Raw genomic sequence first — 12725 nt, forward strand, 5'->3', positions numbered from 1 at the left:
TAATCAAGCTCCTTCTGTTGTCACTGCTGTGGTCCAGATCAAGTTCCTTAGGCTGTTACCACCAGAGGTCAGATGAAATTCATCCAAGGGCTGCATTCAGACCTCCAGTCATAGTTTACAAACAGATCTGGTTGTCAGGACATCCCCAATGAATATGCATAAGATATGTATATTCATTGTGAATGTCCACAAAACCAAGCTTGTTTGTAGCTCTTCAGGACCGGAGTTGGCATCCCTGACACAGAATGATAAATCATGAATCGAAATGAACTTTTCCACCTCTCAGTGGGAAACACCATCCCATTAATTCCCCAAAACTCAGAGAAATCACCCAAGATGACCACACGAGTGAGCCATGCCAAATCCATTCTCCGACGACCCGCATTCTGTTTTTTTTTTTTTTTTTGTTCATCTTACCACTTTTCCAGTATGGTAAAGAAATATAAGCGGAAGATTAAAGATTTTTCTACACCTTCGAATTTCCTTCAGGTCATCAATTGACTACCTCTGGATTTATGCAGCCTTCTGAATTACTGAGATCTGATGGAGTATTTGAGTTGGAGAGATCAGGTCCTGGGCTCTGGGACTGTGTCACTGCTCAGTCCAGGTCCTCGGGCAACCCCTCAACAACCAAGAGATGGTTCCCTTGCAGATCGAGGGAGTGCTTCCTCTTCTGGACTGGTGACTAGTACCACAGGAGCTGCAGAGCAGAATCAGTTGTTGACAGTATTGGAGGACAGCTCTGTGGGATTTGTTCTACAAGAACCAAGGGCTCTGCTGAGTAGCCCCAATGTGAACGGAGTGGGTTCTCTGGTGAGATCATCAGGAATAAACAGCAAGGAGGAGTTAACAGCAGAAGCGGTAAGTGGTTTTGGGAGCTTCGCCTGTACCCCCCCCCCCCCCCCCCCCCCCCTCTGGTTAAACTTGGGCTTGTTACCTTGGAGGCCATTTGGTCTGCTGTAGCCTTCCTTCACCAACTTGTTTCCTCATTGGAGGTTTTTTCTTGTCAAGGACAAGTGTGGAGACAGGAGCAGGAATTTAACTTAGCAAGTCAAGCTCAGGAATTAAGTCAGATTTCTGATAAAGTTTCCTAACTAGCAAAAATTAAGTCCTGTTTAATGTAAGACAAGATGATCATTAATAGAAAATTGAAAAACTATACTAGAAATTAAAACTTTTTTTTTTTTAAACCAATTTTGATCAATTTTCCTAAGGCCTCCCCCTCAGGAATCAAGAGGTACCTGATGAAAGATAATGATGTCATTCCACCCTTAAGCAAAATTGATTAACTACTGAACGAGAAGATACTGGAGAATGCTAGTGAATTATTCTTGGACTTGACTGCTATACTTGAGAGAGAGAGATTGGGTGAAGAGGAGATTAGGAGGGGTTTATTGCTGGTTTCTTTTGCTTTTATTCAGAATAAAAAAGTTTCTATTTTGAGCATATTCTTCCATAATAAGGATACTTTATTTCTGAGAGGAAAGATTTAGGTATTTCCTGATTTGTGTAAAGAACAAAAAAAAACCAAAAGTATTGTAAACAATTTCAGGAAAATGGGCCACGTAGTTTTATCTTAGTGTTTTTTTTGTTGTGCGATATCCTTATAAATAATTTTGTTAAATTTCAAGATGCAGCTTACACCTTTTCTGACCCCTCCCAGTTATGTTTTTTCATTGATTCGAAAAAGATACTAAGTGGAGGTGCTGCAAAGATTAGTTGAGATTATGCATATGAGTGTGTATAGTTCAGTGTTCATTTTTCTTTTTGGTTGTTACTTTGGATGCCATCTCTCAATTGTTTTTTCTATTGCTTGGATCCTTTGTTAGTGGGCAAATTGGAAATTGATTCTGTTATTTTCTTTGTATCGATACATTTCCTATTTTCTTATATCAACTGATATTTTCTATTCCTTTTTACAAGCATATGCTTTTTGAATGCTGTGAAAAGTATAAATAATTGTTTTTTTAAAAACTCAGAAATAAGATGTTGAATTAACTGTTTTAGCATGTACACTGCACAATTATATTCCCTTTCCCATCTAACCTTTGCTCTGGTCACAAAATTACTCGTGCTGTACTGGAAAATAGGACCCTGTCAGATGTTTGTCTGCATTAAAATGACTGGCAGTTATTACACAGGGGTTTTCCTTGGTTATTTTACTTAAAGTTTATGCCAAGAGGGTACAGGGAAGGCCTCTCATAATGCAATCATAGGGCATGAGCAAACTACACCTGCCATCACATTACTAGCAATGTGGTTAGTAGTACTTAACATTTCTACAGCGCTATTCGACGTACGCAGCACTGTACTGCCCGTTTTTCCCCATTTCTATAGAAGAAGTTAATGTTTTACTTACCTTAGGGTACTGTGCACCCATCCTCGAAGATCCTAGTTTAAAGCTCTCTTCAGTAGGTTTGCCAGTCTGCGTTGGAAGACGCTGTGCACCCCTTCTTCGACAGGTGGACCTTATCTCTGTTCAGTCCTCCTTGAATCATCATCCCCATGGTCCACAAATTCCAAAACACTTGTCGACACCATTCACGCAGCCAATTATATATCTCTAGAAGACAAGTTTCCCTGCCTGAGCCTTTATCCTTGACTAGGAGATGAAGGAGAATATAACCTGCATATTTATCTGCTTTACTTTTTCTCCCAGAGCCATGAATTCACTTTTGGTATGATCTGTGTGGCACCTAGCAGTATCACTCGAGCCAACATGGATAAGCAGCATCGGATAGTAGTCAGTAGGCTTGAAGATTTCTGGCAATCTCTCCATAATGTCTTGCATTTTGGCACCCAGACAGTACACTTCCCAGAACAACATGTCTGGCAGGCAGATTGATACCTCTATGCCCCTCAGAAACAAGTCATCAACCACCACTACCCTCCACCTCCTAGGTGCAGCAATTATTCAGGTCATAGCTTTGGGATTTGCATATTTTGGTTCCTCCTCCTCCACTTCCAGGGCTGCATACCAGTTCATTAGATCAAGGGAAATTTGAATCATGGTTTAAGGTTTAGTAACTGTAGTAATCTGGGTCCAGCTGTTATCTCATGGTCCAATTTCATCTTCCCCACTGCTTGATTTTTCCATCTTTGACACCTCGATAAGCATTTCACCTAAGTAGTCCTCATTCTCTTGGATGCTTCTCAGTCTCACCACCTTCTCTCTGAATTCTATCACCTCTGTACTGAGGGAGTCGATCTGCAGATATCTTTCATAATGAACCATTTCCTCACTGTAGATAAGGACATTTGCCTGGATTGCAATAGAAGTGGTAACAGTGGCGACAGCTTTGGGGATATGATGTTACCCAGTCATCCTTCAGCTGTTGAGAGCTTCTGGTATCTGTTGGAAAAAATGAGAAAGACCTGCCAAAAACCCTGCCTTTTCCTCAACTGTCCTGAAAGTAAAATTAGCTAGCCTGTGGGATCTAACTTCCAGCTCTACATTCAGAATCCCTGCTTGTGGTCCTGTTTGCTTGCTTAATTGATGCTTAGATGTATAAAGATCTTATTCTTTCAGATTACAAAATATATTTATAAATCTATGAGGGGAAATGTAGTTTTGTATTCCCTTTGCAGACTCTTGTGGCTTAGAGTATAAAAGTAAATCAGAGCAATTAGAAATTATTACCAAAAAGATCAAATGCGTCTCCAGTCAATCTCAAAAGAAATATACTTAATTTAATCTGTTTACAGAAGTCACATAATGGCCTAAATTACTTGCTTTTTCTCCCCTTCCTGGTACCAAGAAGTACTTTTCTCAAGTAATGACTAGTAATGTATCCTAATCTATGACTTAGTCTTTTTACCTATGATCACTAATAGATCTACTATTTCTTATAATTTTGATTAGGGTTAATTCTGCACTAATTTGTCTAACATCACTAATAATCAAACAATGTCTATCCACAAAGCGTGAGGGTAACTCATATATCAAACTCGTCAAACAACCCGCACACAGGAAAGTTTTTTCTTTATGCTTTAAATATAAATCTTTTTTTTCTTTTTTCTATTTTATTTCTGTGCCTCACACATGCCCAACCTAATTACAACTTAAGTGCTATTAAAAAACTTTTTTTAAATATTTAATGGATGAATGGTGATGCTTCATACAATTACAAGAACACCAGACCCTGGTGTCTCGTTCAGTTTTTGTTATGTAATCATGAGCGCCACCATCCCCCACATAGTCCTTTAATCAGTTTTTCAAAAACTTATTTTTTCTTTTTGTTATTTTCTTAAAATCTTCTCTTTATGTCTTTATATCTTTAGACATGTGAAACACTGAATGAAATACAAGAGATTAGGTCACCAATCACTCAGGATAGGAGCATTACTTATCTTGCACTTGTCTTGCACTTAAAGTCCTCAAAAAGATCTTGCAGCAGCACTTGCCCCAACAAGGCCCAGTTTCGAATGCTCTTCTTCAGGGGAAGCCACTAGAACTTTGTCCCAAACGATTTAATCATGTTTCATGTTCCAAATCCATAAAGAGCTCGCCTGAACGCTGCTCACTCTACTCTCCTCTTCAAAAAGATGGCGGACCCGCTCTCTCGTTAGCGTCCCAATTTAAAGGGACTCCCATCACATGACTTTCAACATGGCAGCAATGCGAAATCCCTCCCCCTCAAATCAACCTTAGAGAAGGGATAGCCAGTCAATCTGATCGTTGAATCCAATGGGCGCCTAAGTTTTTAATTTAAAAATCCAATATTGCTCCCTTCGATTCAATATTGTACCCACATCTTCCCACGCAGATTTCTTTGTCACCTGTTCGATTATAGTCCATTTTAAATCATCAAAGGTAAAACCATGTTCCACACAATGGTTAACCAATGGTGCTGTCATCACTCTATTGTTAATGCGAGACCTATGCTCCATTAACCGCGTCTTGATAGCTCAACTTGTGCGTCCTATATACACCTTCAGGCATTTACAGATTATAGCATAGATGACATTTTTAGATAAACAACTGGTCATTACTCTACGCTTCACCATGTACCCCGTGTTACTGTCAATCCAGCTGTCACCCTCAATGATATTGGCACAAATTGAACAATTTCCACACTGTTTATGTTCTCCCTTGCTATCAACAGAAGACTGTACCTTAGACTGGCTCGCACTATTTTATCCCTTATATTGGGATAAGGGATAACGAGACACCAGAGTCTGGTGTTCTTGTAATTGTATGAAGCATCATCATTCATCCATTAAATATTTTAAAAAAGTTTTTTAATAGCACTTATTAAGTTGTAATTAGGTTGGGCATGTGTGAGGCACAGAAATAAAAAAGAAAAAAAAAGAAAGATTTATATTTAAAGCATAAAGAAAAAACTTTCCTGTGTGCGGGTTGTTTGACGAGTTTAACATCACTAATAGGCAAAGTTATTCACAATTTTTTAAAACCCTTTTTTAGTTTATAAAATGTGTGGTTGTATCAAGTGTGTATTCTATAAAGAATCCTGTTGCCTTCTGTACTAAAGGTCACACTAAAAATAAATTATCTGAAGTATATACTACGGTATTACTAACTAAACTCCCCTGAAAATTACCTAAGTGTTTTGATTCCACAAATGACTAAAATGTATCTCAATTACTTCCTTGTGTTACTTTATTTTTTAACCAGGAAGTTTCTTTCTGCTCCTTTGAGCATACAGCTCAATCAGAAACAGGTCTGGGATTGAGCACATAAACCTTCATTTGCAACTACCCAGAGATTTTTCCCCCCCTTTTTTTTTTTTATATCTCCTTCCAACACTGCAGTGACCATCCTCTTCTTTGGGAGATGGGGAAATGAGGGAAAGGAAATGCACCAAGGCTCCTTCGGAATCATGCAATGATGGGCCCAAATCCAGTCACTAGGTGTTGCCATTGTGCACGCCCTCATTCCCAGCCATGGCTGACCAGGGAATGTAGATCACTCTGCACAGCAGCATGTTAAAGACAGGGGTCCCCAAGGGATGCATTAAGCTAATGGGTGTCATATCAAACAGGAGTAAAAAAAAGCACACTAAAACGCGAGTTAAACTGAAAAGGCCACACTAATGCAGAAAAGTACTTTAAAAAGTGCTTAAAACAGGAGTAAAGAGGTAAGTGCTTGAAGATGTAAGGACAGTGAACAAAATGATCTTGCATACAAGTTTGGCACTGAGCATAATGATCTGGGCACAATCTTACATGCAAGGCCATTTGGGTAAAGCTTGCCACATGAAATTAAAGGGTAAAACTCTCTGGGGCAGGCACTAACAACCAAACAGTTTAAGTGCTGTGCATCTCTAATAGCTATAGCTGCACACATCATTTGCCATGTCTTGCACAAATGACCTTGCATGCGAGATTATGCGCAAGTTGGGATGATCAGTGCCAATCTTACATTAAAGGCCATTTTGGTCACACTCCTTCCAAATTCAAGCACTTACCTTCTTACTCCTGTTTTAAAGCACTTAATATACAGTGTCTATTTTCAGGTTTAAACCTAGGCCTGAGATAGTATAAAAGTTAACTCATTTCTGGGGGCTATGATATTTTATTACTGTGCCCATATGGTAGCGTCTAGCTGTTTCTACCACATTGTGCACAGAATCAGAATACCTTAAGTCACCAAAAATCTAAGTTTACTCCACTTCAGACGGAAGAGTTACATCTTTGGCGTAAGCTCTCTTGGGCCTGCACTTACAACTGTATAAATCATAAGCTCTCTGGGGCAGCTGAACAGTATAAATGCTGGTGCTGTGCATCCTGACTTTGGCATACTGTTCAGCTATGGGTGCCTTCCTCAGAGTTTACACACTGTTATAAGCTGTAGATTCCAACCCCAGAGAACTTCCATTGGAAATTTAAGCCCTTCCTAGGTCTGAGATGGAGTACCACACTGGGCACAATAGATAACACGGGCCACTAGAAACTGAGTTTACTCCTAAGACCTAGAAGATCAATTTCCAATGTAAGCTCTCTTAAGCTGGCACCAGTTTCAGATTTTCTTTGTTTTCCTGAACAGCTAGACAGTACACACACAGCGATAAAGTACGTACTTGTTCAGTTGTTGGTGCCCACCCAGACAGCCTATGCTTTGCTCATCCAGGTGTAGGTGCCGTCTCAAGAGTTGTTTTTTTTTTGTTTTTTTAATTTACTTGCCATTCCTTTTCAAAATGGTCGTGAATCAGAAAATATGCCACAACTTGGGATGTACCGCATCAATCTCACATGCAATGCCATTTTGGCAAGGCATGGTAAGAAAAATCAAAGTTTAAACTCTCTGGGGAAGGTATCTTCAGCTGAACAGTCTGCACTTTAGCACCGTGCATCTGATTTTGGCATCCTATTCAGCTATAGATGGTCCCCACAGACAGTTTATGCTATGTTAACCGTAGGTGCCCACACCACAGAGCTTATGCTTTGATTTTCCTTGCCATTCATTAGCAAAATAGACTTGGATGCAAGAATTTACTCTCTGAGGTGGGCACTTAAGTTAGCTGAACAAAGTAAAATTCCCTGGCGTGGGTATCTACAGTTAAACAATACACCAAAGTCAGGATTCACAGCCTCTGTGTATTGTTCAACTACAGATATCCATCCCGAGAGCACTGGAAATTAAACTCCTGGGTCTGAGGTGGAGTAAACGCATTTCAAGGTGGCCAAAGTTATTTTACTGCTATGTCCTGTCTAATAGAGGTATCCAGTCCACAGCAATAATATAGCATGACCACCAGAAATATAAGTTAAGTTTTACGCCTGCTCTGACCCAGGAATTAAATTCCCAGTGTTAAGAAAATGTTTTAAGCTGTCTACCCATTAATGCTCCTCCCTGCGTTGCTAAAGCCTACTTTTACATGGGACTTGCATGAACTCGTGATCATTTTAACGCTGGTTTTTACTCCTATTTTAGCGCACACTAATGTAAGAGTTAAAACTCATTACATACCAGAGTTAACATTCTAGAAAAATGCATGCTAAAACAGAAGTAAAAACCTACACTAATGCTAAAGCACCTTATTACATCGGCCCCAATAAGAGCAGCACACCACAGGTTTCCCCACTTTAAGAAAGCAAATGTGAACTCTAAGATAACTGGCTATAAAATTCAATTTTTAACCACATGCCATGCTTTATGCCACACATTTGTTTGCTTATAATTTTGAAGCACTTGTGCAATTAAAATATTAAAAAAGCAAATCACCAACCACTGGTTTTTATTCATAGCTAGAAGAAAAATAGATTTGGTTAATAAAAGAATAAATAAGGTGAGTTGAGTTGTCAGATCCAGGATATACTCATTTGTTTTTATTGATATGGCATTTATTTACCAATATGTTTTAATGTAATCAACAAACTAAAGATGATATGAATTTTTATTCAAATCCAGTTATCCAGAATTCAAATAGGATACTAAAAAACCTATCAACAACTGGGCAACTATTAGTATGTTAATGTGCATTTTCAAGCTTTGAAGGGAGCACGGCACCCATCTTGGTTAAAGTCATCCCTGTAATACAGGGCTTTGTCAATCGGTCCTTGGGACATACCCAGCCAGTCAGGTTTTCAGGATATCCAGGATAAATATGCATGAGACAGATATGCATATAATGGAGATGATGCATACAAATATATCTCATGCATATTCCTTAGTGTGCATTTTTTTGGGAAAGGCATTTTATAAATGTATCATAATTACTGTGGATATCCTGAAACCCAAATGGCTGTTTCCAGAACCTTTGTATTACAGGGACAACTTTATCCCAGATGGGTGCCATGTTCCCTTCAAAGCTTGAAAATGCATGTTAACAGCCTATGTTAAACACAGCTTAAGGTGGCCTCTTACAATATAATGCTGCTTAAAAGTACTGATCCCTTTCAGATAGGCCCCTTACTGTTTGTTTTCAAAACTATATGTAGCCTTCCAAAAATATATAGGGAATGAGGGCAAAAGCAAAAACCAAATATGAATGCTTTTAACAACCAATGAAGAGAAAAGGATAAGCTACCATACACAGTCTGCCAATCTAACTATGCTAAGAACTGGATACCTAAAATTTCATGTTATTTTTCTATCACTTAAAAAAATTTGATGTGGACTATTCAGATGCCTTTTCCAGTTCAGTCAGAACCTTCATTCCCAATTAACTTATACATTTTTCCCCTATTTTAACAAACATTGCAGCAACAGGGCCAAGACCAGGAATGGGCTCTAAACTCTGGCCACCAGGTGTCACTAACAATGATCCACCAATGACTCCTCCCATTAGCTATAAACACTGCCTCTGCAACATCTCCAATTGACCTGGGGTGTGGAACGCTCAATTTGCAAATCAAATCAGAGACCTACCGAATAGCACTGCACAGCACAGCCACTCAGCCACCAGACTGGGACACTCAAATACATTTTATATTGCAACAATTTGTTCCTCAAAACAAATTTAGAAGATTATTCTTTTCTATTCAGTTATGAAAGCCTAAAGGCTGGGTAGAGGAGGCATAAATACTCATGAATTGCTTTGTCACCAAGTATAACTGTTGATTTGATTGTAGTCTAACAGAAGTTGCTACCTGATAGTTTTCTTTTGGTCAGATTTTAAAGTGTCTTATGAACATGGAAGAAAACCATATTAAATAGCATTTGATACCTATTAACAAGCTACACATATTACTTTAATAGAAAACATACATGCTCTTACAAAATTCAGTTTAACTATGTTTCTTATACCCAATTCTTTCATCTATATACAATTAATTCTGTCTAGAACCATCTCTATAGAGACCACATAAAATTTTAAGAGTTATGGTGTGGGAGATCACTTATAATCTTAACTTCTCGGCACACAAACTTGTCAAACACATTGTAACATGTGTTTGTATATGTTTGTAGGAGCATGTGTGTGTATACACACATATATATATATATATATATACATATACACACACACACATACACACACGCTCCCACTGCCACTTCTATTCTGTTGGAATAAGAGAACGCAATCAGTTGAGAGCAGCTGTATTCTCTTCAAGTAAAGGTTAGGACCCTCCAACAAACCAATGTGTGATAGGTCTTTTCCCCTTTAAGCAAATGAAGCTCTGGAAAAAACAATGGCAAAACAGTTTATTTCAGATTAAAAACAGATACCACCTTGGGCAGAAACCTTCAGATGAGTACAAAGCACCATCATGTTGTGGAATAAATGGAGGTGAGATGAGTACGAAAACCAAGCCTGAAGTTCACTGACTCTTCTAGCTGCATCAGCCACTAGGAAAGAAATTTCACTGAGGCTGCACTGCTGAATATACCCGGATAACTTTGCATTTTACCAGATAAGATTATCTAGCTGAACGTAGGAAGGGTGGGTAATAAGTGCCTTTAAATAAAAACAACAGGTCTAACAATCAAATAAGTCTAAATATCGCTATTTACCTATGTTAGCCAGATAAGTAGTTCCTCCCCATTACACACCCACCCTGCCCACTACTTAGCTAGCTATTAATGAATGAAGACAGATCAGCTTATCTTCCACCTGAGTGTGATAGAATGCCATGGCACAGAGGTGTACTTTCACTGAAGAAGTGCAGAGACCAAATGAAGACACGATGAACAAGTACTGAAGCAGATCCAGAAAACCCATCTGGCACCAAGAAAAGCCTCCATTTAAAAACTGGACACTTTTCTGATGGATGCTATTCTGTGCCATGATCAAAATACCTTTAACTTCCTCGGAAAGTGCCAGCGAGGAACTATTGTGCGCTTAACATCTATGCAGTCGAGACAAAGAAGGGAAGATTCTAATGATACAGATAACCTTGCTCCTTCATTAGTAAAGTTGGAACAGTTCCTAGAGGAAACAGCAGAGAATGGCAATCTGATTAGATAGTAGAACCACACCAATTTGGGTGAAGCTAGACGAAGACCAGCTTGACCTCGAGCAACTGGAGGAGGTGGCAGAAAAATAAAGTAGATCTACATCCCACTGAGGTAAAGAAGCGCTCAGAGTAAATAACCTGAATTTGCTCAAAGAACGGAACAAGAGTTATCAAATTCCCTCTTACTTTCTGATATAAACAAGACAATTGATGGATGCCCCATGGGTCAAACAACCTGTTAACCATTCTTTGATCTAGTGCAGTAGGAAATTTCTGCTGAGGCAGTTCACCAGCATGTTGGAGACTTCAGAAGAATAAAGTTGCTTGAAGTGAGGTTCTGTGACTGGGAGTCCATTTCCAGATTTTATGACTTCTGGTAGAGGGTCCAAGACCCTGTGCTACTTTGCTCATTTATGTAAAACAGAGCAACTAGGATGGTCAATTTGGATCAGAAAAACTCTGTCCTTGTAGATGAGAGAACACCCATTAGCGCATACCAAATGTCATGTAGATCCCAGTGGTTTCTCCATAAGAAAAACATGTTCTGATCACGATTCCTGAGTGTGGAAGCAATCTGTCTATGTTCTATTCCCTTTGGCAGAAGTACCTGTAGCCAGTGAACCCTGCTAAAGCCAATGAAAACTGAGGCAACACAAAAGAGCTCTCCTGTTGAGGTGTATCATGGGGCTACAGCATTGCTGCCACATTGTAACCCCAGAACAACAAAGATTAGGATTGTGCTGGTGGAGATCTGATCCAAATTTCTGGAACAAATATCTGAAGATAGACTGCTCTTTCCATGAAAAGAGACTCCTCACTATCAAGCCTATCAATGCCCCAAAGAATTTGATCCACTGGTGGGAAACAAAGATCTATTGGCAAAACTGGCTATAAATCTAGGAACTGCATGGTCTCCTTCAGCGTCTTTAATACCACTGCTCGAGATGGTGCCATCATCAGCTAATTGTCTGGGCATGGTAAAACATACAGTATTTCCTGGCATGTCCAATATTACAGGAAGACTCTCAGTCTTCCTGTAATATTGGACATGCCAGGAGGTAACAGTCCTCCTGTAACAGTCCAAGAGGCCAAATAAGTTGATAGGTCCCAATTCCCTTGAATTCTTGGGGATGAGAAATAAACAAAACTAGAAACACCACCCCTCGGGGTGTGGGCCTTCAAGAAGAGGCTAGGTTGTTGAAAGATGGAAAAAGCATACACAGGAAAATAACATTCTGTAATCTTGAGGACCCAATGGTCCTGGCAACTTTCCTCCATTCAGCAAGAAATCATTGAATTCTCCCCTCTACTGACTGAATCGGGAGACACAGAACTCTGGCCCATTGAAGTTGTCATGGCTTCCCAGCCTGACATCTCTCTTGTGTGTTCTCTGGGCAGAAGCTGCTCTGTTGCAAAACGGTAAAGAGAAAGCAAATAATGGTTTGGAAATGGTAAAAATGATTTGAAAAATAACACTATTAGAAAATGTAATAAGTAACATTATCACTAAGATCTACACCATAGAAAACACACCTGAGGGAGTAGAGAGAATAAAAAAATGACCTAAGAAAGCTTGACAAGTGGTCAAAGGTTTGGCAGCTGGATTTCAATGCCAAGAAGTGCAGTCATGCACTTGGGGTAAAGCAATCCAAAGGAGTTGTACGTGATGTTATGGTGAAAGACTGAGGCGCACAGAGTTATAATCTGAAGGTGACGAAGCAATGTGACAAAGAAGAGGCTACGGCCAGAAGGATGCTGGTCTGCATAAAGAGAGACATAACCAGCAGGAAAAAAAGGAGGTGATAACGCCCCTGTTCAGATCCTTGGTGAGGCCTCACCTGGAATATCCTATTTGGTTCTGGAGAATG

General features: G+C 39.4%; 1 protein-coding gene across 5 annotated transcripts in view; it reads right to left on the bottom strand.

Annotated features, from left to right (window-relative positions):
• The window catches only part of FAM193A (family with sequence similarity 193 member A), a 391927-nt gene that overhangs the window by 363892 nt on the left and 15310 nt on the right, over nt 1–12725 (bottom strand). Inside the window, exon 1 of one of the 5 annotated variants that reach the window (XM_029592169.1) lies at nt 2360–3968. The exons of the other annotated variants lie outside the window; for them this stretch is intronic. Coding sequence (XP_029448029.1) covers nt 2360–2380 — 21 coding nt within the window. The 5' untranslated portion in view covers nt 2381–3968. Of the gene's footprint in view, nt 1–2359; nt 3969–12725 lie in introns of those variants that run through there. 5 annotated transcript variants of the gene reach the window in all.

The sequence above is a fragment of the Rhinatrema bivittatum genome, chromosome 1 (assembly GCF_901001135.1).
Source record: "Rhinatrema bivittatum chromosome 1, aRhiBiv1.1, whole genome shotgun sequence".
Lineage (NCBI taxonomy): Eukaryota > Metazoa > Chordata > Amphibia > Gymnophiona > Rhinatrematidae > Rhinatrema > Rhinatrema bivittatum.